Source organism: Akebia trifoliata, chromosome 1, assembly GCF_017979445.1.
Source record: "Akebia trifoliata isolate Shusen 1 chromosome 1, ASM1797944v1, whole genome shotgun sequence".
In the NCBI taxonomy this organism is placed as follows: Eukaryota; Viridiplantae; Streptophyta; class Magnoliopsida; order Ranunculales; family Lardizabalaceae; genus Akebia; species Akebia trifoliata.
This window is the reverse complement of record NC_141375.1, coordinates 4,119,223-4,146,946: the sequence shown is the minus strand read 5'-3', so window position 1 is coordinate 4,146,946 and position 27,724 is coordinate 4,119,223. Positions and strand designations below refer to the sequence as shown.

The 27,724-nt window shown below is 35.5% G+C and overlaps 1 protein-coding gene across 1 annotated transcript in view; it reads left to right on the top strand.

Moving 5' to 3' along the window:
• LOC147410456 (midasin-like protein) overlaps window positions 1-24,002 on the top strand; it is a 61,276-nt gene extending 37,274 nt beyond the window's left edge. Inside the window, exons 38-77 of the mRNA XM_086435577.1 lie at window positions 8-259; window positions 2,897-3,032; window positions 3,114-3,199; window positions 3,287-3,360; window positions 4,720-4,861; window positions 4,938-5,027; window positions 5,759-5,882; window positions 6,062-6,216; window positions 7,589-7,702; window positions 9,541-9,687; window positions 9,841-10,020; window positions 10,107-10,220; window positions 10,421-10,522; window positions 10,611-10,838; window positions 10,919-11,038; window positions 11,490-11,571; window positions 11,671-11,801; window positions 11,903-12,067; window positions 12,204-12,279; window positions 12,555-12,667; window positions 12,744-12,823; window positions 12,940-13,053; window positions 13,331-13,399; window positions 13,509-13,665; window positions 14,057-14,226; window positions 14,319-14,431; window positions 14,530-14,762; window positions 15,589-15,804; window positions 15,897-16,118; window positions 16,232-16,390; window positions 16,487-16,711; window positions 16,822-17,133; window positions 18,552-18,698; window positions 18,791-18,997; window positions 19,126-20,892; window positions 21,884-22,165; window positions 22,735-22,914; window positions 23,167-23,265; window positions 23,375-23,500; window positions 23,632-24,002. Of these exons, the coding sequence (XP_086291703.1) occupies window positions 8-259; window positions 2,897-3,032; window positions 3,114-3,199; window positions 3,287-3,360; window positions 4,720-4,861; window positions 4,938-5,027; window positions 5,759-5,882; window positions 6,062-6,216; window positions 7,589-7,702; window positions 9,541-9,687; window positions 9,841-10,020; window positions 10,107-10,220; window positions 10,421-10,522; window positions 10,611-10,838; window positions 10,919-11,038; window positions 11,490-11,571; window positions 11,671-11,801; window positions 11,903-12,067; window positions 12,204-12,279; window positions 12,555-12,667; window positions 12,744-12,823; window positions 12,940-13,053; window positions 13,331-13,399; window positions 13,509-13,665; window positions 14,057-14,226; window positions 14,319-14,431; window positions 14,530-14,762; window positions 15,589-15,804; window positions 15,897-16,118; window positions 16,232-16,390; window positions 16,487-16,711; window positions 16,822-17,133; window positions 18,552-18,698; window positions 18,791-18,997; window positions 19,126-20,892; window positions 21,884-22,165; window positions 22,735-22,914; window positions 23,167-23,265; window positions 23,375-23,500; window positions 23,632-23,664 (7,542 nt within the window). The 3' untranslated portion in view covers window positions 23,665-24,002. The remainder of the gene's footprint in view (window positions 1-7; window positions 260-2,896; window positions 3,033-3,113; window positions 3,200-3,286; window positions 3,361-4,719; window positions 4,862-4,937; window positions 5,028-5,758; window positions 5,883-6,061; window positions 6,217-7,588; window positions 7,703-9,540; window positions 9,688-9,840; window positions 10,021-10,106; window positions 10,221-10,420; window positions 10,523-10,610; window positions 10,839-10,918; window positions 11,039-11,489; window positions 11,572-11,670; window positions 11,802-11,902; window positions 12,068-12,203; window positions 12,280-12,554; window positions 12,668-12,743; window positions 12,824-12,939; window positions 13,054-13,330; window positions 13,400-13,508; window positions 13,666-14,056; window positions 14,227-14,318; window positions 14,432-14,529; window positions 14,763-15,588; window positions 15,805-15,896; window positions 16,119-16,231; window positions 16,391-16,486; window positions 16,712-16,821; window positions 17,134-18,551; window positions 18,699-18,790; window positions 18,998-19,125; window positions 20,893-21,883; window positions 22,166-22,734; window positions 22,915-23,166; window positions 23,266-23,374; window positions 23,501-23,631) is intronic.
• The last annotated feature ends 3,722 nt before the right edge of the window (window positions 24,003-27,724 follow it).

Below are 27,724 nucleotides of genomic sequence, written 5' to 3'. Positions count from 1 at the left end.
CTTGCAGATGCTTCTGGGAAGGTTTGATCATGAAAAACATAAGTTGGAGGCTGTTTTAGTGTCTGATGTGCACGCTTCCCTAGAGGAAAATTCAGCTGCTTGTTGTGTTTTCTGCCCAAAGAAATTATGTTACAAACCTAGCTTTGATAGTTGGAAGGAGACTCTTCCTTTGTTTGATAGCACAAGTTTTTTCCTAGACATGGAAATACTTAAAGAATTGTCGAAGATCATTTTGGTTGATACCAACGAACTATTTTCGGTAAGTTCAATTAAATGGAACATGTTTAATGCTTCTACTATAATTAAATGAATACTATGTCATTTTAGCAGCTTTGTTACACTAATTTCCTGCGATAACATTTTTGAGTCCAACTAGCATTACTAATTTAGTAAGGATTTCACCCTTGCTAAGGATCCTTGGGCCCACCTGTGGCATCCAAAAAGTCAATCTAATGCTTCAGGGTTGTGGAGGACAAAATTCAATGAACTTTGAAAAAAAGTTATTTTTCACCGTTGAATTTTAATTTTGAATTTGGGACTTATGTGGAAGATCGGTAGCCATCCATTTTCAAAACCTTGGATCAAGTCCAAAACAAATTGTTTTTTTCTTTTTTTGGATATGAGTTTTTCGATGAAATTTAGAGGGCTGTGGTGTTGGATTACTAATGTGGTAATCCATTTGAGTAAAACGACCCTTAGTAAGGTTTAACATCTTACCAAGTAAGGAAAGTTTTTTGCAACATTTTTTAGTAATATGGTGTATAAACAACTCCAAATGGTTTTTATGATGTTTCTCTTACGGTTGGCATGAGAGTTCCCTTCTTTCTTTTATTTATTTTTTCTTTGATAGGTTTAAGTATGAAGGTGGGCTTTGATCCCAGGTCTGTGGTACTTGCACACATAGGCTTAACCACCTTACCAAAATGGTACCCTCATGATGGTTCTCTCCTCTTATATATATATATGCTAGAGTTCACCCGTGCCTACGACACGGGCATCCTCTCTCGGGTTAAGGGGGTAAAAGGGAAAAAAAATAAAGTTGGAGGGGTATTATTATAAAAAAATTGAGATTAAAAGGGTAAAAGATGAAAAACAATAAAGTGGATTAAAGGGGTAAAAAAGGACATATAATAAAGTTAGGGGAGATGAAGAATAAATGAAATAAAGTGGGTCTCAAGAAACTATAGCTTGATGGAAGGGATATTATTAAAAAAATTGAAATTAAAGGGGTAAGAGATGAAAAACAATAAAGTGGATTAAAGGGGTAAATGAGAAGATATAGTAAAGTTAGAGGGGTATTATTAAAAAAAATTGAGATCAAAAGGGTAAAAGATGAAAATAATAAAGTGGATTAAAGGGGTAGAAGAGAAAATATAGTAAAGTTAAAGGAGGTGAAGAATAAAGGAAATAAAGTGGATCCCATGACACTATAACTTGATGGGAGGTTTAACCCACAAAACTGTGGATGATGGGACATTTGTGTGACACACAACTGTTCTAACTCAGTTATGTTTTATTATATATAATATAGGGGAGTGTTCGGAGGCCCAAAAAAGAGCCAAACATTGTGACAAACATTTTTCAATATATGGGTTAGAAGTTTCGGAATGGGATAATTTTTGTGAGGAGGATCTATATGGTGAGGAGATCATCCTCACAAAAAATCAGCCCATTCTGAAAGTTTTAATCCCAGTTTACAAGTTGAAGAATCGTGGACTGTCAATTATTTATAAACCACTTTTGATGGGTTCAAAAGTTTCAGAATGGGCTGATTTTTTGTGAGGATGATCTCCTCACCATAGAGATCACCCGCACAAAAAATCAGCTTACTCTGAAGCTTGTAGCCCATATATTGAAAAATGTTTGGCTCTCTTTAGGGCCTCCGAACACTTCCCATATATATATGGGTCGGGTTCCGTAGACACATAAAGCTACTCATAAAGCTACAACGTTTTTGTCTTATATGGTTAAAAATGTTCAAAATGGGCTGATTTTTTGTGAGGATGATCTCTATGGTGAGGGGATCATCCTTGCAAAAAATCATCCCATTCCAAAACTTCTAACACCATCAAAAATGGTTTACAAAAATTGGACGGGCTAAAATTTTTCATCTTGTAAACATGGGGCTAGAATGTGTATACGGATCCTAATCCTATATATATAGATATATTTGATAAGTACATTTGTATTAAGATAGCAAAGATGGGTGATCGAGACGGCCAGCCCACAAACAAGACTCACCTCCTCACCACGAGACAACCAATATGCAATTTTTTTTTTCTCAAAGAAATGATCTAAAAAATGCCAGTGCTTTAGCTGTGTGTTGACTTATTTAACCAGTAGAATGATCACTTCAATGGTTCAGTGTGGATTGTGTGACCCTTGTTCCCGTGGTTCACCTTAGGCATATGTCAGCTATAATAATTTTAGGAAACCATATGATGATAGTCATTTGGTTTAGTTATACATTCGAGAGTTATTTGACTATCCCATTGGTATCCCTATGAAATTAGATTTTGAGTCTGAATGAAAAGACTCGTAGCCAAGTTACCTGGAAAGGAAAAGAAACTCTTATGAGATTCAATTTTAAATCCAGTTTCTAATAGCACAATGGTTAAATGCAGATAATCTTGATCTTAACCCTGACATGGCCTACAATGTAAATATTGAATCGGTTCTGGATGATGTCTATAATCACATGTTTGTATTGACATTCCTCTTCATTTTTTTTTATTTTTATTTTTTAGTGTAAGTTGACATGTCCATGTTAGTGACACTATAGCAGATGTAGCTTCTATTCTGTCTTTTTTATTTTTATCTTCCTTATCTTCTACATTTGAATCCATCTGTTCAACATTGTTTACCCCTTCACCTTTTTTTTTCCTTCAATGAACAGTGTTTATCCAATGCTTCTGAGCTTGTGGAATTTTCCATGGATTTCTCATTGAAATTCTCATCAAGATCTCCTTTAGATTTTGTACCACATCAGACACTTCTTTGGACATTGGATGCTTGGAATTCAGTGGATTCGGGTCAGAGTACATTTATCTTATTAACTCATTTTAGTTGTTCTGTTGGTGTTTAGTGATCTATATTCTTGTTGCTTGCAACAGTTCATACAAATGTTGCTAGTTCTATTCTTGATATGTGGCTTAGGTGGCATTCATTTTTGTGGACTTATTGCCCCGAATCTGTCAAGGTATGTGCTAAATTTTATAATTTAAAAAAAAATTATTAATCTGGTTTCTGTTATTTTCTTTCTTGTATGATTCAAAACTTCTTGCAGATCGATGGTTGTGATATGCCATTGCCCTATATGCTCTTCCAACCAACCAAAACAGCAACACTTGATCATATTCTGTAAGATTTCTTTAATTTCTTTTTTACTTTCTTTCCTAATGATGCTGTAGTTTTCGCTTGTCTATCTAAACTTTTTCTTGCCTGATAAGTTTTCTCAGGCAAGCTGGCAAACAGTTCAGTTAACTCATACTTTAAAAGTTTATGTCGGTAAACGGATCCATCCCTTTAACCAATTCTACTGGAGCAGTACTGTGAAGTATGCTCATTTCTTATGGGCTTCCTTAATCAGAATGTGAACTTTTCACATATTTATTAGAAGCCCTTTACCAATATAATGGGTTAATTTCTTGCTAGTTGCTTGCCTATAGTGACATTGTTTCAATTTCAAATACCAGTATTGACAGGTGTAGCATCTGCTGGCCTACACTTCGTCTCTATTGTGCATGTAACTGATTCACATGCTTCAGTTGATATACATCAAAGTGACCGGGGAAGAGACCCTGAAAATGTTAAAATTGGAAAATTATCATCTTAATTAAGATATTGAAAGACATGCTGAAAGAGTTATGAAAAACGAGAATCATAAGTGATTTCAATGCTTAAACCTTGTTCAATTAATTTGCGTTTGGAAAAATTAAAAAAAAAAAAAACATTTCGTCATCCTTTTGAACAATTTTTTTGTACAAGGCTTCGATGATGAACATTCCGGTTTCGGCCGAACTGGAATGAAATGTTGGATGTTTTGGTCTACCAAAATCTTAAAACGAGATTGTAGACTTTACTTAGAACCATGGATTTGGTTGATCGATTTTGATTCCATAATTTGGTGACCATTTTGTGCTAGATGTAGTAGGTCCTATGCCATTTTTTGGTAGTTATGGCAAGGAAAAAAAGAAGTAAGAAGTAATTTCAATTACACCTCATTAAAGCACGATGAAGTTCATCAATCTGCTATCTGATGCTGATTCAGACGTGTTACAGACAAAAAGAAGAGTGGAAAGGGATAGTTTCTTTTTTGTTTAAAAATTAGGCTAAGGCTCCCAATACACAGAAGTTGGGGCATAGAAGTCATCATCATCATTGAAGCCTGGTCCCAAGGATTTGGAATTGGCTTGGGATGGGGGGGTTGGGGTTTGAGATTTGGGGTATAGAAATCATCATCATCAAAGCCTTTTTCTCAAAGATTTATGGTTGGTTAAAGAGAGAGAGGGAGGGGGAGGGGGGAGTTTAAGAGGTTAAAGCTCTGGTTTCTATATTAAAGTTTTACAAATATTACTAATGTCGAAACAAGGTTCGTTTGTTAATTACCACTTCAATAGTATTTTTGGAGATACTTCACTCGGCTTAGGTCTTTTTTTTTTTTTTTTTTGACATCTGATTTTTATATTTTTCCCATTCTTTTGTCTATCACCAATACAGGCAGGGTGCCTTTCCTATCAAGGATTATACCGTTCACTGTTTGAAGCTTAGAGCTGCTTCAGGAAATGTTTGGCAAGATTCTCCACCTGGAAGGGACTTACCTTGTATTCTTTTGTCTGCCGCTCAGTCTCTCTTCCAACAGGTCGTACTTTCTGTCATAAGTCATAAGATTTCTCTTTCAATATTTGGGAGACTTATCTGATATTCCATTATTCCAGATCATAGTTGCACACAGAAAATCTTTTGACGAAGAAAAATATTCAGAAATCAAGTCAATTTTTTGTTCCATTCAGGGGAATCAGATTAAGGTACAATTCTTCCCAGGAATTTATTTATTTAATTTTTTTCTGAATTTTGGTTTTCAAGGCTTTGGTTTCAGATAGGATTTCTCAATAGATAAACATTTTTTAAAGCCATTTGTCATTCTTATGATTCATTTTCTGGCTATTGGGATAGTTACCCTATTTCTTCACCAGTTATGAACATTAATATCATCCATAAAGATGTCATTTGTTCCTTTAGTTAATCGTAGTCTGTAGACTCTTTTTACAAGTGTTATTGTATTTGATGATTCCTGGCCTATCCAGTTAGTAGTTGGTTTTATTTTACCTCAAATGCTTTTTATTTCTTATCTATTGAAAGTTATCTTTTTTTTTTTTTCCTTTTATTGCCAAAATCCGTGTGTATTTATTATACTCCAATTAAAAATAAAGAAAATAAATGAATGGTTGAGAAAAAGTAACAGTTGGGGTGCCAATAGAAGCTCTTTTTTTTTGTTGCTAGATTTCTATTTTTGGGTTTAGGATTTTATATGAGCCTATTCATAATTGTAAACAACTACTGATATAATTTGAATGAGTGAAAAGGTTGAGATTATAATTTGAGCCTACCTTTGTACTGTGTGCAGCGTGTGTTAATCTTTAATTGGGGTGTGATACATAATTTAAGAAATTGAGGTCTAATAAGTAAAAGTTGGGGTGCCAATAGCAGCTCTCTAGATTTATCATTGGCCATCTGACTGTTTCTTCATTTGTCACAGCAAGAAAAACTGCAAGATTTGAACTCACTTATTGCGTCGTCAAGCCACAGTAGGCTGATTTCCTTAATGGATTTATTTATTGAGCCACTGCTCAAAGAGCTATACCTTCAGCATTCATCTCATGGTAATACTAAGGAACTCCAGTTTTACATTGTTTTTGTGTGTGGTCGTTCACTCGGTAGGAATGCACCGACTCATTCTATATGAGGACTACCATTGTTCTTTTGGATACTTGCTTCTGTCAGATAGGGAAATTCTTGTATATTCTAATAAGCATCATTATCTGTTTCCCTCTCTTTCTAGATTTTCTGTATAATCTTGCTCATGCATGGTTACATATTGGGGGATTGCGTTTCCACCTTTTGCTGGCCTTAGATGATCTCGATCCAGCCATGAAGTATTCTTTCAAGCACTCTCAGTTAGTGACAAAGATTTCTTTGCTTGAACTTGAAATAAAGGTAGCCTTTTCAACATATATCTCTATTAGTGATAGGCAATCACTCTCTTGCTACAAGAATTCAAATGTTCACAGCTGTACGCCAAAATCTGGTGTAATTAGAACATGTCTCTTTCATACTTGTGCAATTAGAGATGCATGTATTTTTACATACACATGTGCTATGAACTTGTATAATGGTGCCAGAGGTTTGCAAGTCCATTGCGGGTGGCATCTGATGGATAATACACATAATATGGAAGAACTTTGAGATGCTAGGCTAATTTTTTTTTCTTTTTTTTTGAATTAAGCTCTTAGATTTTATTTGCTACCCAATTGATCTTGCATTGGCTAGTTTATTTTATTTTATTTTTTTACAAATAGTCAGATAATCGTATTTCAGCAGCAATTTGAGATGTTCATATTGGTCCGTTTAGACGCATGTTTCAGATGATTGCAAATGTTACAAATTTTGGAACCTTCAGTATCCATTAATTCTTTTCAATATCCATTACTTTCAAGGTTGGTATGCAAATTTCCAAGTATCATTCAAAGGTTTAGGCTACATTTTCATGTCGCTTAAACTGGTTACTCAATGAACATTTCCTGGTAACATTAAATGAAGGATCTCAAGGGTGAGTGAGTATCATAAGCAAACTTCTAACAATCTATGAACACAGAAGGTAAATATTTTTAAGCAAAAATATATTGGAAGGTCTAAAGAGTGAATGGAGCACAGGAAATTAGTGGTGTGATGGCATTTGTGAGCTATCATGTAAATGGATATGTTAAGTGACCTAGGTTTGGCTACCACTGGGAGATTTCACTAAGAGAAACAAGTGCTCGTTGAAAATATCTAATGCACATATTTTCTTAGCAATAAAGGAAAAAAAACAATCTAATGCATGTATTTTCTTGTCATTTGATAAATATTTTTTCTTATTTTCCATTTGTGAGAATTAAACTTGTAGTTTCAAACAAAATGGCAGTTTTCGAAAAAAAAAATGGTATAGATTTTCCTAATTAGTCAACAGGATATTATGAGATAACCATTTACCCATGCTCCAGATCATGACATGGGAGAGCTTGCAATGTCATTTCTTTGGATCATGTTAGTGAGTAAGAACCCTTATTGTTTCTTTGTAGATCCAGGAATTCATTACATAAACATTTGGACTGTTTATTTTCTAACAATGTTGAGCATGGGTGTAGCTTATAGTATGCCATCTGCTTATAAAAGTGGTTCTTTTCCTGTGTGGTTGACTTATTGCATATGGATTATTCTAGACTGGTGAAATATAATCAACAAATGAACTCTGCTAAACCACCTTCCCTCAAGTTCATGTTTAATGTATCACATCAAGTTGAACTTAGTACCATATTACTTCTTATAGGTGCGACAAGAATGTGACCATTTAGCAGGAACCATCTCAATGAAAGATGATCTGAATCAAAGAGCACACTTAATTGAAAAGCTTGAAATGGAGCGGAGAAGGCTAGAAAGAAAGGTTGTGAAAGCTTTTATATTAAGTCCTTTGTATTTATCTTTTATTCTTGATTTCATGATTGAAACATGCACCTAAAATGTCTAGATTTAATCCACCTTTTTAACATAGTTGTGAAGTTTATTGAAATGTGCCTCTGTAACAAAAAATTTCCTACAGTAAAGGTTGGAGAAAAATGTCTAATATGTGTATTTGTCTGCAAATGTTTTTTTAGTTTCACAAGTAATTTCTTTACACCTTTTTTTTATGTACTAAAATGGTCTATCTAATTCTTTCAGAATAAAATGTTTGACCTTATATAGCACAGACACATGCGGAAACAGATGTTTGAGTTAGCATATAATTACTTTACGCTTTTTTGCGTTTGTGTGGGAGTGGGTGGTTGTGCTGCGTGCGGGTGGGTGTGGATGCATGTGTTTTATGTGTGTGTATTCGTGTTAAAATGGTCTACCTTATGTGTGTGTATTGTGTTAAAATGTCACTTGGAAACAAATGCTTGTGTTTGCATATAATCACTTTACTCATTTTGTGTGTGTGGGTTCAAGTGTCCTTTGGTTGCATTTTCTTTTGAAGGGGTCCTTTGTACTATTGTCGCTCACCTTGATCTTCCTTTTAATAAAATTATCTTTACTTATAAAAAAATTGTGTGTGTGTGTGATATTTGCGCATTTTATATAATGGTGGTCCCCGGCCATTTAATCCTCTGGAGATTAAAAGGTTTGACTTTGTGATATTTGAAATGGTGTTTTCCAACATTGTCGATGCTTGCCCAAGATGCTGCATATGTTTTGACAGTTTTTTTTTTCTTTGGAGAATTGTCAGATGTATTAAAACCCATAAGGAATGAAAACTAAAAGATGTATTAAAACCTGGTAGGATCTTTGAACTGAAGGAACATACCTTGTTTGAGGTCATTATATCAATCATGGGATTTATATTTACTTAGAGCAGCATCATCAAACGAGTTCAGAGGATTTTTTATTTATTTATTAGATTTTTTGTTTAAATGGGATCTCCCCTATAATGACTAGAGTGCCTTGTGGCTTGGTTGTTACTTTTCTTTTAGTGTTTCCTTCCCTTTTTTATATTGTTGGGTCTCTTTTGGTGACCTACGCTCCTTCCCCTCCCCCCTTCTTTTGATGAATAAATTTTTTATTTATCTAACGAAAAAAAGAAAACTAAAAGGAGCTCTTGAGACATACATAGAATACAACATGAAGATAAAGATAGAAAGAAGGAAAAACATACCAAAACATGATTACATGTCGTCCCTACAATCAAGCTCCAACCTAAAAGTAAAATCCTTGAAGAAGAATCCCCTAAAATCATTAAAAAGTTAGAACCAAAAGAAAATCTAGCTTAAAATACTTATGATGACCTTGCAGACCAGCTGCTCTTTACCATCAAATTTTCTCTTTCTCTCCTTCCAGATGTGGCAATGAACTAGAAATTAGATTAAACTCCATAATATTCACTTCATGAAAATGAAGGCTATGGACTGGCAACTTTGAACCATGAATAAAATTAATCGAGGAAAATCCCAGTTAATGTTGAAAAGATTCGAAACATAGGACTAAATGACATGGGCAAGATTCCAGTGGACTAGCTTAAATACTTATCACTGTACAAGATTAGATGATTTACGGTTCTATCCTTTATCTTATCCATAATTTTTTCGGCCATGAACAGTTTCTGAATTTTTGATTCTATAAGAACTCAACAGACTGTCTTGGGTATTTTATAAGGTTTTAACTGCGTACTTCAATATGAGTGAAATTTTGGAATTGTTTTTGGCCATTCCTATGTTTTTTTCATTTTACGAAACTTATTCTTGTGCTCAGATTGTGTTCCGACATGGTCCTGCCAAGTTTACCAAATTAAAATCTGAATGTGCTGAATTTCTCCGACTGGTTACATCTTCTATACTGACAAAGAATGTTGAAGTGATGAATGTATCACAGATGATCGAACAAGATTTCAACTGGCAGGTAATAATAGTTAATACTCAAACATATGAACATTGTGTATCTGATCTGAATCTCTCTTAAATTGCCTCTCATGAATGTTTATCTTCAACTTCCATTTTAATTCTATTTTTCTGGTTCTTATTTCTTATTCGTTTTACATCTCTGGTTTCTCAGGAGACAGCAACCGGTTTTATTAATAGATTAACGGATGACTATGCTGCTTATGTTGATATATGTCAACCAGTTCAAGTTGCAATGTATGAAATGAAATTAGGATTATCGTTGCTTGTGTCAAGTGCTTTGCAGAAAGCATTTTTGAGAAAGATTGATGAAAACACTACCGATCATATTCTGGTAGTATACATATTATTTTCCTTTTTTTCCCCTCATCTTTTCATATTTTTCAAGTGGTGCAGTGATTGACTCAGATTTTTTGGTAGGAAACTATCTATTGTTTCATGCGATTCCCTAGAGATGCTTCTGCAGATAACTTGCAACTGGATTTACTGAAAAAGCTCTGTATTAGTCCAAGAGATAGCACTCCTGATAAAATGGTTGGTAACACCTTGAATTAGGTTTCTTTCTTCATCAACAATACTTGTCACATCTCAAGATTTCACTCTTCTAGTGATGCTAGTGTTATTTTACAGGACTAATTTCGCTATTCTTCAGTTTACTAACTTTATTTGATTCATCAATTTGTATGCATTTAAATGGATTTTAAGATGTCCAAAACAATTTCCATGGATCACAGGTCTCTGTGTTGCAACGACATGCTGCTGTTTATGTTAATATCCTTGTCCGTATTACTTATAATGTGTGTAATTCCCTAGTCATGGAAACTACATCCTTCAAGGTGAGAATTTTGAAATGGAGTTGCTGGAGTTTATGAGTTTATTTACAAGAAAGATGGTCTCTAATATTAGAGTGATCTGTTGAATCAGCTCTTGAATGAGATATTCGACCAATTTGCGGGATTATGGATGAGTATGAAAGTTCAAACAAAAGCAAAGCATGAGGAGGAATCTCAAAACTACAAATTCAAGCCTCGGGCTTTCAAGATAGAAGACATTTTTGAAGTTGATATATCAACTCTCAGAAATACTACTACTGATGAGAGTTTGTGCTTGGAATGGCAAGAAATGCTTGCTGAAGATGAAACTACTGAATTGGTACTGTTCTTTTAAATAGTTCTTTTCTTAGCTAATTGTCTTTGTTTAGCCCTTAAAAGAATCATTTGTTCCATTTGAAGGCCCCTGTGAAGGAACATGAAAATCCAGAGGAAGAATGGAACCTCATCCAGGAGTCCATTTTAAAGACCATGGTCCATGTCCACAATCAGTTCTTTGGAGAAAGTAATATAGTTGAACGTGTAAGTTTCTTCTACCATCATTTAACCATTGTTTCTTTTATTGTGTAACCTTATGGTTGTCTTTCCATTTTTTATGGGCGCTTGGTCCTGGAAGTTTACTATATGGGCATGCATAGATTATATGTTCTCATTGTCGCTACACCGAGCCTACTTCTTATGAATCAATTGAGAAACGGAAAAAATAAAACTGGAGAGAGGTTGGAGAAAATGTGGGAAAAGTTGAAATCGACTTCAACCCAAGCTGGTATTATATGTGATAACAACAGTAAAAAGACGATTCTACCCATACTAATAATAGCTTATTACTCCTAACAAATGGAAATCATGGAAGTATTGAGGAATTTTTCATTGAATTTTCTTTTCCCCTGTTAGTTTGTTGTGTCCATACCAAGTGGTTTTTGAGTCCGTAATTTTCATTAGAACTTGCTAATTTAGTAGTCCTCCAATGCAGCCTGGAATTGTTCAGATCTCTGATGCGGACAAGCTTTTTTGCTTCCTCGACTCTTATAAACTGGGAATGGGGATGCTAAAAGGTGATTTACTGCAAATGAACTTTCTGTTCAGAACTCGCGCATTGATAAGTTATTCCTACAAGACATGCATCTCTTACTATATTGTCTTCTTATTTTCAGACTTACCAGCTTTGTTATCCTCTAGCCTAGATGCTAAACTTATGCCAGAGCACTTACTCCGTCTATGCTTGGACTATGAAGAGAAGTTTGGACTATCTCTTCGTCCAGCTCTTGTCTACAATATTTATAAGGTTATGCTCATGATGGTCCATTTGTATGTCAAAGTGAAACTTCAACTTTTTTTCTATATATTTGAATGATTTTTCATTGTTTTTGTATGCTTCCATTCCAGGATTCAAATGCTCCCGTGATGGCTAAAATGGTAAAGCCGCTTACCAGTCTTCAGCAGCGGGTTCTCTCTCTTTTGAATGATTGGCCAGAGCATCCAGGTCTTCAGAAAATTCTAGATGTAACTAAAATGCTGCTTGCCATTCCACTAAGTACCCCACTGGCAAAGGTAGTGAATTGATTTGGAATGCCAGTTTATCCCGGCCTGACTTTTTTTTTAAAACTCAAAAAAAATTCTATCTGATTTTTTTCTTTCTTTCTTTCTGACTATATCTCTTCTTCATGTATGTTTTTCTTCTGAGAAGGCTCTTTCAGGTTTGCAATTTTTACTTAGCAAAGCCCGGATGTTGGAAGAATCTGCTCCAAAATTCTCTCTTTCTGGTAAGTGATTGCATAAAAAAGATGTCTCATGCAGGTGCAGAGCCAGGATTTTGCCCATGTGGGGCAACTAAAAGTGGATTTTTTTTTTCGTGGGGCAATTAAGAGAATTTTTTATTTTTGGAGGGCAAACAGATTTTTTTCTCCACCTGTGTTGTCTGTCTCAATAGGTCATAAACACATAGATTTGAAAATTCTTGTGGGGGCAAGTGAGTCCACTGTAAATCCATCCGTCTCTTTGGATCAGTTGCACAAATATACTAATGTGTTCCTTACAGATCACCTGCAACCAATTTTTATTCTGGTGTCCTCATGGCAAAAAATGGAGCTTGATTCTTGGCCTGCTTTGCTTGATGGAGTTCAGGAGCAGTATGAGATTAATTGTGGGAAGGTATATCATAGATCTGCCTCATGTTGAGAGTGAAATTTAAATGCTAATCCTGTCCTTTTTGTTTTAAACACTGTAGTTATGGCTTCCCCTGTACTCAGTTCTTCATCGTGAGCATACGGATGATATTGCTGGACATAATCGATCCACAATTAGGAGGTATGAATGACCTCTTCAGCTAATAGTTTTGAACAAATGCTTTCTTAGAGTTCAAGACTAATTGTAGATAATCAATTTTCAATTCAATTTGTATTTAACACAAATGAAACCTGCAGCTTGGAGGAGTTTGTTCAAACGTCTTCCATTGGGGAGTTTAAGAAGCGCCTTCAACTTCTTCTTGCTTTTCATGGTCAGATCAATATTGGTATACACTTGAAATTTTATTCAAGGTAGGATGCACAGAACTTGAGTATGATTTTGTTGTCTTTTGTATTCTCTAACTCCAGAAATAAAATATTGTGGACAACAGTGCTTTATGAAGCACCTTCAGTAGTTTTTTCTTTGTTATTTGAACTTATTTGAAATATTTATTTTCTTTTGTTCCCTCGATTTTGTTTTTTTGAATATTTTATTTTTTACATTTAGCAGCATAAGCAGTTTAAATACGGTTGTTTAATGCCTTAAGGGTCAAGATTATGAGATTTTGATTCTTGTTAAATTATGCAGTCCTTCTATGATGGAAAATCTGAAGATCTTGTACAATGCATTTGGCTATTATGAACAATTTTTGGCTATGTAAGCTTTACATCAAGTGCTTAAGTTTATTGAATTTCCCATAGATTTTTCTACGTATAGAAGTTTTATGGTGACTCATCTAATGCTCTGATGTTTATTTTATTTACAGAGTTACAGAGCACATAGAGGCAAATAAAATAACTATTGCAGCAGATTTGAAAGAACTTGTGAAGCTTTCTCGGTGGGACCGTCCTGATAGTTATCTGTCAATAGAGACTTCCAAGCGGACTCGCCAGAAACTTCGGAAGCTTATACAGAAATTCAATGTATTTGACATCTGTTTCAACCTTTTGATATTGAAATGTTTGCTTTGCATTATTGTATGCTATATGTCATTATTATATATTTGTGTCCTCAATGAAATTATATTGTTACTTGATCAAAAGAAAAGGTTTTTTTTAATATAACATATTGATACTTTTTTTAATAAAAGCTCTGGTAGCATTGGTAAACTGTAATTTCTCAATTGTTAACTTTTGACAGAGACCCCTTACCTTTTTTTAAAGGTTCTCTCATTGGTTAGTAAGCATCACTTATTGTGCTTATGTACACATAATCTTTATTGATCTCTCTTATTGTATTTTCCTTTTGGTGGTTTGCATCTGAAATATAGTTGTGAAATTGTCAAGTTTTACGAGGCTAAGCTTTTGCGTGCAGGACATACTGCAACAACCAGTAATGGTTATTGTTAAACAAGATATAACAAAAAGAGGGATTAAAGTTCAATCTTTGCTAGGAACAAAGACCTCCAGTAATACCTCTGACATGAATACGGTGATGATGTTGCCAGTTTCTATTGATCCGACACTATTCAGTGATACACAAAGGTCATTTTTTACTTCTTTTATGTTTCATATTGGCTAATATTTTCTATAAAAAGTCTGTTTCTTGAATTGGGTTACTAGTTTTTTGTGTGTAGGTCAATGTGGTATGGTGACTTCAGAAAGAAAGTAGATTCTGCTTTGCAGAACTTGTGCCCTAGAATGATATCTGGGTTTGACCTCCAATATTTACGCTTCAAGGATGCTGAAGGTTGAGTTCTTCTTTTTAATTCATTTTACCTTTTTTTTTTAATTATAAATTTGTGCCTTTTATTTAACAGTCATTCTAACAATATAATGCTTGTGCAGAGATTGCAAATACCATCAGGCAATCCTTGACTTCACAGTCTGCATGCCTCGGATACCAGGAAAAATGGAAGGAAGTATGGCTCTCACTTGAAAATATATGTAGAACTGCCATCGATTGTGCTGATCTCTGGAAGGATGAAAGCAAGAGTTTTGGTAAGAGGAGGGCTCTTACTGACCTTCTAAAGCTTTTAGAAAGCTGTGGACTGTCGAGGCACAAGTCTCTGGTTTCTGAGGTATTCACATGCAGAATGCTACTTTTCTCCGTTTTAAAGCTTCATCATAGATGGTTGATCATATCTTCCTTCATTGCTCATTCATCCTAAGTTTCTTGTCCCGCTTCCTTTACCTTCTTAAGATAAGTTGGGTTTTTCCAAAATCAATCAAATCTTTCTTTGAAGCTTGGCAGCATAACGTGTTCACCGGTAAGAAAAGATTGATTTGGGCGCTCATCCCTTTTTTCCATCTGCTGGGGTACTTGGAAGGAGAGGAATCGGAGAGCTTTCCATGGGGAGTGGATAGCTCTTTCCATGAGTTGGTGTTGCAGATTTTAGGGTTGCTGTTTTATTGATGTAAATTAGCTCTCCATAATTCAAAGGAGTTTTCTTTGAGGAGTTTGTTTTTAGATGGGAGTCTCTATGCCCATAGTAGATCGGTGTTGGCATCTCTCCGACTTTCTTTTTTCTTAGTAAATAAATGTTTACTTGTAAAAAAAAAAGCTTCTTTATCATCGGAGCCTTATCCCAAGAATTTGGTTGGAAGAACAAATCCCATTCAATTTTGTCCAAAACCATGTCTTTTGTTATTGAAAGTGTTCCCATATCAATTCTCACTACCTCAATCTTAGTTTTGAAGCTTGAAACAGCTAAAAGAGCAATGTCAAGTGCCTATAGGTTATATTTTTTTTCTCCTTGTGAAATCCGGTCCTTAATTGCTTCATTGGATTCATTTTCCATCTTGAACTCTCTCTCTTTTTTGGTAAAAATATTATTCATCTTCATCTTCATCTTCTTATAATTTTGATTGATGACCCGCTCTGGTGGCTGCATAATGATTTTATAGGATGAGCCCGAATCAAACCAACACAGTAGCTGGTTTCTTCAGCCATCATATGATGTACAATACTTGCTGCTGCCACGGAGTGGACAGCCTTCCCCCAATGACAACTCCGATTCAAACTGGAAAATAGCAAATCAATACTACTACAAAAGCATGGCGATGGTTCAGCTTCTACGGGAGATATGCCTTAATTTTCACAAAGATTTCAGTCTAGAACAGGTAAATTTACTTCTTTAGTTATCACGTAAACAACATTCAGTCCATGAATCAGTTTTCTTGTATGTACTCATGTTGTGCCACATTTTGTATAGATTGTCAGATCTGCCTCTTTCCTCAACCATCTCATCATAATCCAACAAGAGCAGCGATCTGTTGCTTATGGGTTTGCCGAGCATCTGAAAAGTTTGAGGAAATGTGCAATGTCTTTAAAAGATTTAGATACAAATTCCTCCATTGTTAATCATGGAACTAATAGGGAGAGCTGTGTTTCCCCTAACCAGCATGCTATGCACGAGTGTATGTGGCAACAAAAGGTAATATTTTCCCTTGGAAATTTCTTGGTTAAATTGGGAAAATTATGTGGTACTTTCCCATTGATTTTGTAACGTGCGATGGTGATTGTTTTGATGTTTTCTTAATTCTACAGCAACTATATGACACCCTTTATGCCTTTTCACATGAGGCATCTTTGTTGCTGAGAAAAGTTGAAAATACCCATCTAAATACTTGCCAAAGTGTTAAGGTTGCAGCTAATAAGGTTCTTGTTTTCATCGAGAAGTTTATCCCAAATCTTCAGATATCTAAGGTCCACATCTTCTATTCACATCTTTCATTCATTCATGGCAGTATTATCTACTTTTATTTAGGATTTGCATTGACATTAGTGGATATTCTTTGGCAGGAATCACTGGATAAATATCTTCTCGCTAGTAACAGAATTTTAACCACACCGGCAGCTTCCTTGCCTCCTTTTGTAGTTTCAAAAAAGATGGAGCAGTTAGTGACACAGAACTTTCAAGAAATAAATGATTTTGAGAAGCATCTCCACGCTTTCTTCCTTCAATTTGTTGATAAAAGATCAGTAAGAGAGCCTTTGCTTGGTCGTTATGGAGATATCCTCAATAAGGTAGTCACACTATTTCGTTCTAAAAATGGAAATTCAAATGTTGAAAGTGGACTTAGAGAGGTGTCTTTAAAAAAATAAAAATAAATAAAGAATGACTTCAAACTTTGCAGGGGAAGGTGATAAGAGAGGAGTTCCATTCTGTTCTGGACCAAAGAAATCAATCAATTGGTGCCTCTGAAGATTTTACTTTTTCAGAGACCTTTACTAATCTTGAGACTGCATTTGCCAAATCTTTCAACCAAACATTGAAGCAGATTAGGGAAGCATTCCAGAAACTAGGCTCTTCCAGCAATGGTTTTACTCTCTCTGACGATTCAATGCGAGGGAATATTACTAAGTGGAAAGTTCTAGTGGAATCATCCCTAGTGAATATGCGGTTGGACCTTATATGTGAAGCACTCGGTGAAACAATCGTGTCTGCTGTATGGATTTCCTCCTCTCAATCTATTTGTAGCATAAGATGTACTTTTGCACCCACATGCACACACACACAGACACACACACACACACACACACACACACACGGACACACAAAAAAAAAAAAAATAGCATAAAAATAAATTAAATGGTAAAAAACCTTCCTCTATTGATGTAATATTCCAAAATCTTAATCTTGATAATTTTAGAGTGGAAGAATCGATCAAAAAAATGAAAAATGTGAGTTCTTCACTTTGTCTTCTACACGCTAGGCACAAGCAGAAAATTTCTAGTTTCTTTTAAAATGTGATTTGATGCACTTATCAATAATTGGGAGGCACATTTGGTATTTATTTTTTCATTAAGGTGGGGCAATTATGTTGAGTGGTAGATGCTACAACCCTGTCATTTCAAAAGGGATAATACATAAATACACCCAACTGACGTGAAATATGCACAAACCCATATATTTTCCTTGTGTATCTCGAGGAAAAATCTAGGGTAAATTACTTAAAGGACCCTTGCAGTGGGACTTCTTTCTAAATAGTCCCTAAAGTTTCGGCGGTAGCTTGGCAGGACATTTAGTAAACTTTTCTTTTCTAAATGGTCTATCATTATAGGAGAACTCACCACTTTTTTATTTACTGTCGAGTTCACCACCTTTTATTTACTGTCGAACTCACCACTATTTATTGTCGAGTTCACCACTTTTTAAATAATAAGTGGTGAACTTGACATTGGTAAAAGCCACCCATTTTCAATTTTCGAGTTTTTCGATTAAAATACATGGAAAGATTGACTAAAAACTTGAGAGAACGATTTGTTTAGATGATTTCAACCCAAAAGAACCATTCTTGATCGATTTTCATCCAAAAACTAAGAAAAAAAGTGAAAAAAACCTTTGAAAATGGCTTCTTCTTCCTTCTTAAATCCTTTCTGACGGAATGGAGTCTCCGAAACTCGATTGAGATGCCAAAAGTCCAATTTTTTTAGATGAAAATGATGAGTTCAAACAGTTAGGGCATCTCTCACGTGAGAAATGTGGGAGATGAGGTCTAGGGACTGTTAAGAAAAGAAAAGTTTACTAAATGGACTATTAAGAGACCGCCTAAAACTTAGGGACTATTTAGAAAGAAGTCCCTCCGCGAGGATCCTTTAAGTAATTTTTCCAAAAATCTATGGTTCTGTGCACATTCCACGTCAATTGAGTTGATTTGACTATTATTATTATTTTTGAGTCAGTTTAGCATGGCTCTTTCAAAAGTGGTCAACAGTGGAAAATTTGTTTGTTTGGTTCTTTATTTTCTAAGATGTACTTTTGCACACACACACACAAACAAATAAAAAAACAAAAACAACCGACTCTTTGTTTCTCTTGTTCACATTGCGTGTATCTTCGTCTGAATTGATATACTTTGTACAGGTTGAACTGGTTGACCATGCTGGGCATAGATTTTCCAATTTATGCTCCCAAATGCAGATATATTTAAACCATCTTTGTGTGTTGGTGGATCTAATATTGACCTTTGGGGATGGTCTCCTACTTGAGTTCTTAGCAATGCACAGAACAGTAAGTCGCTGCTTCTAACCTCTTCTATCATCATTATATTTTATTGGCACCTTCTTTAATGGTTAAACTGAACTTAATCTCTTCACTTGCAGGTGGCTGAAATGACTCACATGCTTGCATATGTTTTTGCTTCACTATATTCTAAAGGGTTTGGTGGTTCTTCGGAAGACCACGCAGATGACACGTGTGCTGACATGACTCAAGATGCAAGTGGAACAGGTATGGGTGAGGGTGCAGGTCTAAATGATGTGAGTGATCAGATAAATGATGAAGATCAGCTTCTTGGGGCTTCTGAGAAGGTAAATATGGTATCAATGAGGTTCACTCGATGTAGTTTTTCCCTTTTAATTCATTTTTTTTTTCTTTTCTGATTTTAATGATTGTAAGCTACAATTTATTGTTTTATTCCTCTTCTATCCCGCTGCAGCCTAGTGAAGGACAAGATGCTCCAAATGATGTCCCAAATAAAAACGATAAAGGAATAGAAATGGATCAGGATTTTGCTGCTGAAACATTTAGTGTCAGTGAGGATTCTGGAGATGATGAAAATGAAGATAATGATGAGGATGAGAAACTAGAATCCGCAATGGGAGAAACTGGGGATGACGGTGAAGTAGTCGATGAAAAGCTTTGGAATAAGGAAGAAGATGAAAATCACAACACCACAAATGAAAAGTATGAGTCAGGACAGTCTGTCAAAGACGAGGATTCCGGCTCTAGGGAACTCAGAGCAAAGGAAGATGGTACTAATATAGATGAATCTGGAGAGCTAAGTGGTGATGATGAGTCTGACAAACACGAGCAACACAATGATGAAAATCAGAACATTTCTGATGATTCTGAGAACTTGGATGACATGAAGATGGACAAAGATGCATCATATGCTGACCCTACAGGGATACAACTTGATGAGAAAGATCAAGATTTTGAAGAAGAAATTAACTTGGGAGAACCCGAAGGTTCCGATACTATGGAAGAAGCAGAACAACAAGAAGATGATGTCGAGAATGGAAATAATGAGGATGGAAAGACCAATGAAGAGGACGAAGATATGGAGGAGGTAGGAGGATCTGAACACGCGGGTGGAAATGTTGACGGTGATGATGATCAAGGAAAGGATCATGATGATGAGAGTGCAGAGAAGGACTTGACGGCACCGAGTAAAAGTTTGCTTGAAACGGGGAAGTATGACTTCACTGGTGATTCTGTGCCTAGTAGTGCAGGTTCAGCAGTGCGACCAAATGTTGATGCACACAGATCAGATTCAAACTCAGTAGCACCCGAGACACAATGGTCTAACAATAGTAATATTCAAAATGGGCTTGCTCCTTCAAGCGGCTTACCCAATGATGTCCCTCAGACAGATATAATGATGCCCGACTCAATCAAGGATGGGAAATTAACCGCTGATCAACCGGAGTCTCAATCGACAGAGCACGAACACGATTCCTCATCTATGCAAAGAGCCCAACCAAACCCTTACAGGAGTGTTGGGGATGCGTTGGAAAAATGGAAGGAAAGAGTCAAAGTGTCTGTTGACTCGCAGGAGAATAAAACAGAGGCTCCTGATGATATGGAGGATGATAGTGCGGATGAATATGGATTTGTTTCTGAATTTGAGAAGGGAACTTCTCAAGCACAAGGACCTGCGACGTCTGACCAGATTGACAAAAATGTTAGGGGTAGTAGCAAGCCTGATGGAGATGAAGGTCTTATAGAACAGAAAGAAGACTTTACTGAGATGGAGGTTGAGAAGCAAGATTCTGAAACACTTCCTGTTAGAAGCTACAATGCCTCAATGGTGAGAGAGAAAATCAATGAACAAGTACAGAAGTCAGACGACGATGATGAAGTGCTTCCCGAGGGATTGCAAAAAGTTGTTGGTGATAATGATGATTCCAGAAGCCTGTCGGGGAATTTGATCTCTATCAGGAAGTCTTACATGAATGAGGAGATATTGCAACTAAGTAACCTCACAGTCGATGATGACGAAGAGATGGGAATGGCTACGAACCTTGAGGAGGTGTCGGGTGAAATGAAAGATAATGCTACTTCACTCTGGAGAAGATATGAACTAAGCACAACAAGGCTGTCACAAGAGTTGGCTGAGCAACTGCGTTTGGTCATGGAACCAACTCTAGCCAGCAAGCTCCAAGGGGATTATAAGACTGGTAAACGCATCAACATGAAGAAGGTAACAAAGTAAAACTAATTTCTATTTTTACGTCAATTATAATTTGTGTTGATGGAAGCATTGTAATAAAAAACTCATTTTTTAGTTTCATTTAAAACTCATTATAACTATAACAATTTAAAAAAAAAATAGTGTTTTTACGTTTTAAACACATTAAAAAAAAAAAAAAATTATAATATAAAAACCCTATTTGTTTATAAGCATAGCAGTTGATTTGTATAGCCTTTTGGTTGTTTGTAATTTGGTCTATAAGTGTTGTTTAATGTTGGGATTTGATGATGATGTCTTGATGTTATGGTTTTTAAATTTTTTAATTGTCTTATTCTGCTCTAAAGATAACTTGATGGTTAACATTTTTAACATAATAAAATGTGTATTATGTGTGGAAATTTTTTGTTATTCATATATATTCAATTGTATTACTTTTACTCAAAAATCTATTGGAAACTTAGAATAAATGTCTAATGTTTATTTGTATAGTATATTTTTCATAATTTTGATATATTTTTTTGCTTTTATTTATCGTTTTGTTTTTCCATTTTATTCTCGTTTCTTTCCCGTGTTTTCCGAAGTTTTCCCTTGTCGTTTTAAACCTGTATTCTGACTTGGCGACTATGGGTGGAGGGACTGCAATTACATACTATCCATTGGTTTTGACCATTTCCATCAGTCATCTAACATTTCCTTTCTACTAAATATTGGGGTCAGTAACACAAATCCTATTTTGCCATTCTACTCGTACCTTGGGGAATATCTTTATTCAGGGCATGGAGTTCATATTGTTTCTTTCTTCATCAATAGTCATTTTTGGCCTCTCTTAAATCCATTTTGACATGTTCCAAAGCACTTCTCACTAGTGATGTCATAGGTCTTCTTTGTTCATACCAAAACCTTTGCAATTGAATTTCCCTTTTTTTATCTCCTATTCAAGCTATTTCTAAATTTGCATGAATGTTGTTTCTAATTAATTTTTTTATGTGGAGATGATCAGGTAATTCCATATATAGCAAGCCATTACAGGAAGGATAAGATATGGCTGAGACGGACACGACCCAACAAACGTGATTACCAGGTCATAGTTGCTGTGGATGACTCCCGCAGTATGTCTGAGAGCCATTGCGGTGATGTTGCTATAGAAGCTTTGGTTACGGTATGCCGTGCCATGTCTCAACTGGAAGTGGGGCAGTTGGCTGTTGCAAGCTTCGGAAAGAAGGGAAACATACAGTTACTACATGACTTTAATCAGTCCTTTACTGGAGAAGCTGGAATCAAAGTAAGTATTCCAACAGGGGTAAAAAGAAATAACTGTGGTTCAAGAAGTACTTTATTTTTTAGGGTAAATTACACTTTAACCCCTTGTAATTTGGCATAATTTCACGTTGACCCCTAACATTTTGATAATTGCACTTATCTCCCCTTTCACTGATGGAGTCAAAATTCAGATGTTATTTTGCTATTTTACCCTCTCATTTTAATTTTTTATTGCAATAAAAAAAATAAATTTAAACAATAATTAAAAATCCCCCATCTAAGCATTTACACTCTTGCACATAAACCCATTTTCTCACGAGGATATTTTGTTTATAAAAAAGAAAAACATTTAAAAAAAGGTAAATAGTCTTTATAAAAATAAAATTCATTTTTTAACTGTTTGATGGATGGCAAGTTGATGGAAGGGAGGTACGTCCAATTGTCAAAACGTTAGGGGGTTGACATAGAATTTTGCCAAATCACAAGGGGTGGAAGTGTAATTTACTCTTATTTTATTATAAACCCCAAGTACTGTGAAAATTTTAGAAGATATTTTAGCCCCTATTTTGATGCTTGGCTTTCTCAAAACAGATGATCTCGAGTTTAACATTCAAGCAAGAGAATACTATAGAGGATGAGCCGATGGTTGATCTCTTAACGTATTTGAACAACAAGCTCGATGCTGCAGTGGCAAATGCACGCCTTCCATCTGGTCAGAATCCACTCCAGCAGCTAATGTTGATCATAGCTGATGGTCGGTTCCATGAAAAGGTATTTCTTCATCCGAGCCCATTTGGATACACGTAAGAAAGTAATTTTTTTTTACTTTTGAAAGTTCAAAAACTTGGTTGGATTCATTTTAGAGAACTACTTTAAAAAGTAAAAAAATCTTAACTTTTTAAAAAGCAAAAGAAAACTACTTTCTCCCAAAGCTTCTTTATACTTTCTATCCAAATGGATTAATTAGAGCATGTACGTCTTACCTCCATTATACAAACTTATATGATCATATCATTGAAACAGGAAAAATTGAAGCGTTGTGTGAGAGATGCTTTGAACAAAAGGCGAATGGTTGCATTTCTACTAGTAGATAGCCCAGAAGAATCGATCATGGACTTCATGGTATTTCTTGTAGCTTTTTCATGTTAATCATGTATCGAGAAATAATTAATTCCTTTAATGCCACTTTTTGTTATAAAAATAATAATATAATTATGTGATTTGTCTCCAGGAAGCATCATATGAGGGTAAAAAACTAGTACTCTCAAAGTATCTAAATTCGTTTCCCTTCCCATACTACATCATATTGAAGAACATCGAAGAACTTCCCAGGACCCTCGCTGATTTATTGAGACAGGTAATTATTCAGTTGCTATATGCTTTTCTATATTTCTCTTTTCATTAATACAAATTTGTTCATTTAGCAAAAAAAAAAAAAACCCAGAAAGAAAGATTTGTGAACTATCTTCTTTTTCTTTATGTTTGCAGTGGTTCGAGCTTATGCAGAATACAAGAGACTAAATCCATGCGAGTGCAACTTGAGATGGCTTGGCAGTCCTTGTAGGTGGTGGGACAAACATTATCGACTCAAAATCTTTAGAATACCGTCATTGGAATATATTTTCCTTCCATTTTCAAAACCCTTTGATCAATTGAGAAAATGTAAATAGATTCAAGTCAAGCGAGAATTGGATTGTTGTGGAAACAATTTCGAGGTTTTCCATGAACCAGACAAAGGGGGAAAGGAAAGTATAGAAAAATTAGAAGTATAGTTGTACAGCTCCTGTACATGTAATCCTATATGATTGCCATTATAATTTATATAAAGCCTTCCCAAATATATCATTTTTCTGCTGGTATTTTTCTACTACTCTTGTCTAGATCACCAATTTATCAAGTTGGCTCCTTCATAATGAACTCGACCAAATCATTCCAAGATAATCGAAATATTTTTGGAAGATTGAATTTCCGAAACTTTGATTCATTGTTACAGCAGTGTAATGTCAGTCTAGAGTTTCGGCTCAATTATCTTGACCACCCATATGCAGGCTTCACATTCTGAACCTTCACATTTGGTCTAGGCACGGCCCAATTATTGAATGTGCGTCTGTTGTTTACCTGTGAAGCATGGCATCTCCACTTAACATGTTGCCGAGGCAAATAAACAACTATCACTTCTGATAGAAAACATATCCTAACCAAAAACATCTAGTGTTCTAATCTAATTTGTTGCGTGGTTCAATCTAATCTAATCTTATTTTGATCTTTATAACAAATCTTAGTAGGAGATGATCTGTTATATCAATTATCTTGACTATAATTGATATAGAGAGTCAAATTTAAAATAGAGCGATTTACCAAGCAGACCTATCTGTTGCAATTTTATTACTTTTAGCATATTCCACCCTATTTCTCAAATTAACTGTTGGTTCTCTTGACCTTCAAGCTTATTGTGATGTTGATTGGGCTGGTGATGGATGGTCAACAGAAGGGGCAGGGTCAGGCAAGTTGACCAACCAAGTAAAACAGATACAAAGCGAGTAATCTCTAATAATACAACAAACCCCTTCACTATTGCTCACAAGGTCTACAAACAAAACACCCATAAACTCTTTAGACCAAAGAAACAACAAAATCAAAATAGAAATGATGAGAGACTGGGATATGATCAACTGATTCCCCATCTCTAAAGCATAGAACGCAACAATTTGTCTCATAAAAGTCTCAATGCATCATCTGGAAGTCTTCGCACATCTTTGTCACATTTTTGTTCTTGAGGTTTTTTGCATTATCAGTTATTATTCCGTTGGGAAGACAATACTGATAGATGATGATATTCTTGACAAACTTCAGAACATTGCCTTTTGTGACATTGGCATAGGATGCGACTTCCACCCATTTCGTGGAGTAGTTGATAGCAACTATGATGAAGCGATGTCCATTCGAAGCTTGCGGAGAGATCTGTCCAATGATGTCTATGCCCCAGAGTGAGAAGGGTCAGGGGATGGTCATATTGTGCAGTTACAAGAGTGGAGTGTTGATCTTATTGGCATAAATTTAACATAGATGACATTTTCAAACGTGCTGATAACAATTGTTTTTCATAGTCGTCCAATAGTATCGCATTCTCATGATCTTCTTGACAAGCATGTGATAGTTCATATGAGATCCACAAACTCCTCCATGTACAGTCTCGACCAATTGCTTAGCTTTTACTCTACCATACATCGGAGAAGGATCTCATAGTGCGACGTCTTGTATAGAATCCCGTTACTTAGGAAGAATTGTCCTGCCAATTTCTAAATGGTTCTCCGATCATTTTGTGTTGCATCTAACGGGAAAGTTCGTTCTTCTAAATATGCCTTAATGTCTGAGTAAAATGGTTTCTCTTCAGGCTTTTCTACTTCTGTCGGTTAACAGTAAACTGCCTCATCTTGAATGCCAATCTCGAAAAGGTTGATGACTAAGTCTTATAAGATGTTAATCATAGAAGCAAGTGTGGCCGGTGCATCCACGAATTGGTACTTGACTCGTGGCATATACATAAATGAAATCCTTGTGAAGTTTGAGTTTAGTTCTTTGAGATACTCGTGGTTAGGAACCAATCTTTGTTATCGAGTTTTCCATTATCTAATTGTCTAGTAAACCACTAAGCTTGAATCTCCGAATACATCAATTTCATCAACCTTGAGATCAATCACTATTTTCAATCATGCAATACATACTTCATACTCTGTTTTATTGTTAGATTATTGGAACTTCAATAGTATAACGATCGGGACATAAGATCTATCAGGTTTGATCAAAACTGTATTTATTTTGTTTTCCTTTTAGTTTGCAGTCTCGTTGAAGTACATCTTCCAACTCGTTTCTTCATTATCGTCTTCAACTTTAGTAAACAAAATGGCTTCATCTGGGAAGTTTGTATTCAATGGTTCATAGTCAGGCAGCAGATGCTCGACTAAATGGTTGACAATGACTTGTCCTTTGATTGCTTTCTGAATGAAATAGGTAATGTCAAACTCAAATAAGAATATCTACCATTTTGCAGTGTGACCTGTTAGTGTTTATTTTTCAAAGAGATGCTTCAAAGGATCCATTCGAGCGAGGAGCATGATTGAGTAGTTGAGTAGATAATGACGTAACCGTTGGGATGTCCAGACTAATGCACAACAAATATTCTCAAGTGTTGAATACTTTGCCTCGTAGTCGATGAGCTTCTTGTTGAGATACTAAAGGTCTAGTATTTTTTGATCTTACTTATCATGTTGCCATAGTACACAACCTATTGATGTTTCTTGTACTGAGATGTACATTAACAAAGGTCGCCTTGACGTGGAAGGGACTAGGACCGGTGGATTGAGTAGATACTTCTTAATCATGTTGAATGCTTCTTAACAATCTTCATTCCATACATTCGATACATTTTTCCTGAGTAACTTGAAGATTGGCTCACAGTTAAGTGTGAGTTGAGCAATGAATCGACTAATATATTGTATTATGTCAAAGAATGCTTTGAAATCCTTCTCTAATACAAATGTCTTCATTCCGATAATATATTTGGTCTTTGTTGGATCTATCTCAATGCCTCTTTTGTTGACGATGAATCCCAATAGTTTGCTTCGATATTTTCCTGAAGACACACTTTTCCGCGTTAAGCCTATTTTCCTTAGTTGATCAAACAATTTCTTCAAATTTACCAAGTGGTCTTCCTCTAGACCAGATTTGACAATCATGTTTTTTCACGTAAATTTCCATATCTTTGTGGATCATATTGTGGAATAAAGTCATCATTGCACACTGATAGGTTGCTCCGACATTTTAACCCAAATGGCATGACTTTGTAGGGAAAATTACCCCAGGGTGTGATGAATATGATATTCTCTTGGTCTTCTTCTATCATTTTTATTTGATTATTGCTTGAAAAATCATCCATGAACGAGAACATGTCGTGTCCTGTCGTGCTGTCGACTAGAGTGTTGATGTGTGACAGTGAAAAATTGTCCTTAGGACTGGCTCTATTTAAGTCTTGATAGTCAACACACATGCGTACTTTTTCATCTTTCTTCGATACCGGAACGACGTTAGTGAGCCATTCAAGGTGTGTAGAAACTATGAGTGCCTGGAGTTGCTTCATTACTTCATTTTTTACCTTGAGAGTCCATTCTGATTTTAGTCTTCTCAATTTTTACTTGATCAACTTGTTTCCGGGAGCAATTAGTAGTTTGTGAACGACAAGATTTGTATCTAAACCTAGCATATCTTTATAGGATCATGCGAAGATGTCTTGATAATTGTACAACTATTCAATCATTTATTCTTTCTGTTGAGGTGTTAACAATGTTCCGATCTTGATAACTCGTGGGTCCTCAGCATCGAGATTAACTGGGTATGTATCCTCAATGCTTGGCTGAACATTTTTTTCATGATGTTTTATGGATTCTTTGTTTTCTTTAGAAGGGTACTTCGCTTCTTCTTTTGCCTCTTTTTCGATCCACATGAGGTCAAAAGTTGAGTTCAAGGTTGAACATACTCATCCTTTTCAAACTCTATGCTGTTTAAGTGTTCATTTGATTGAGAA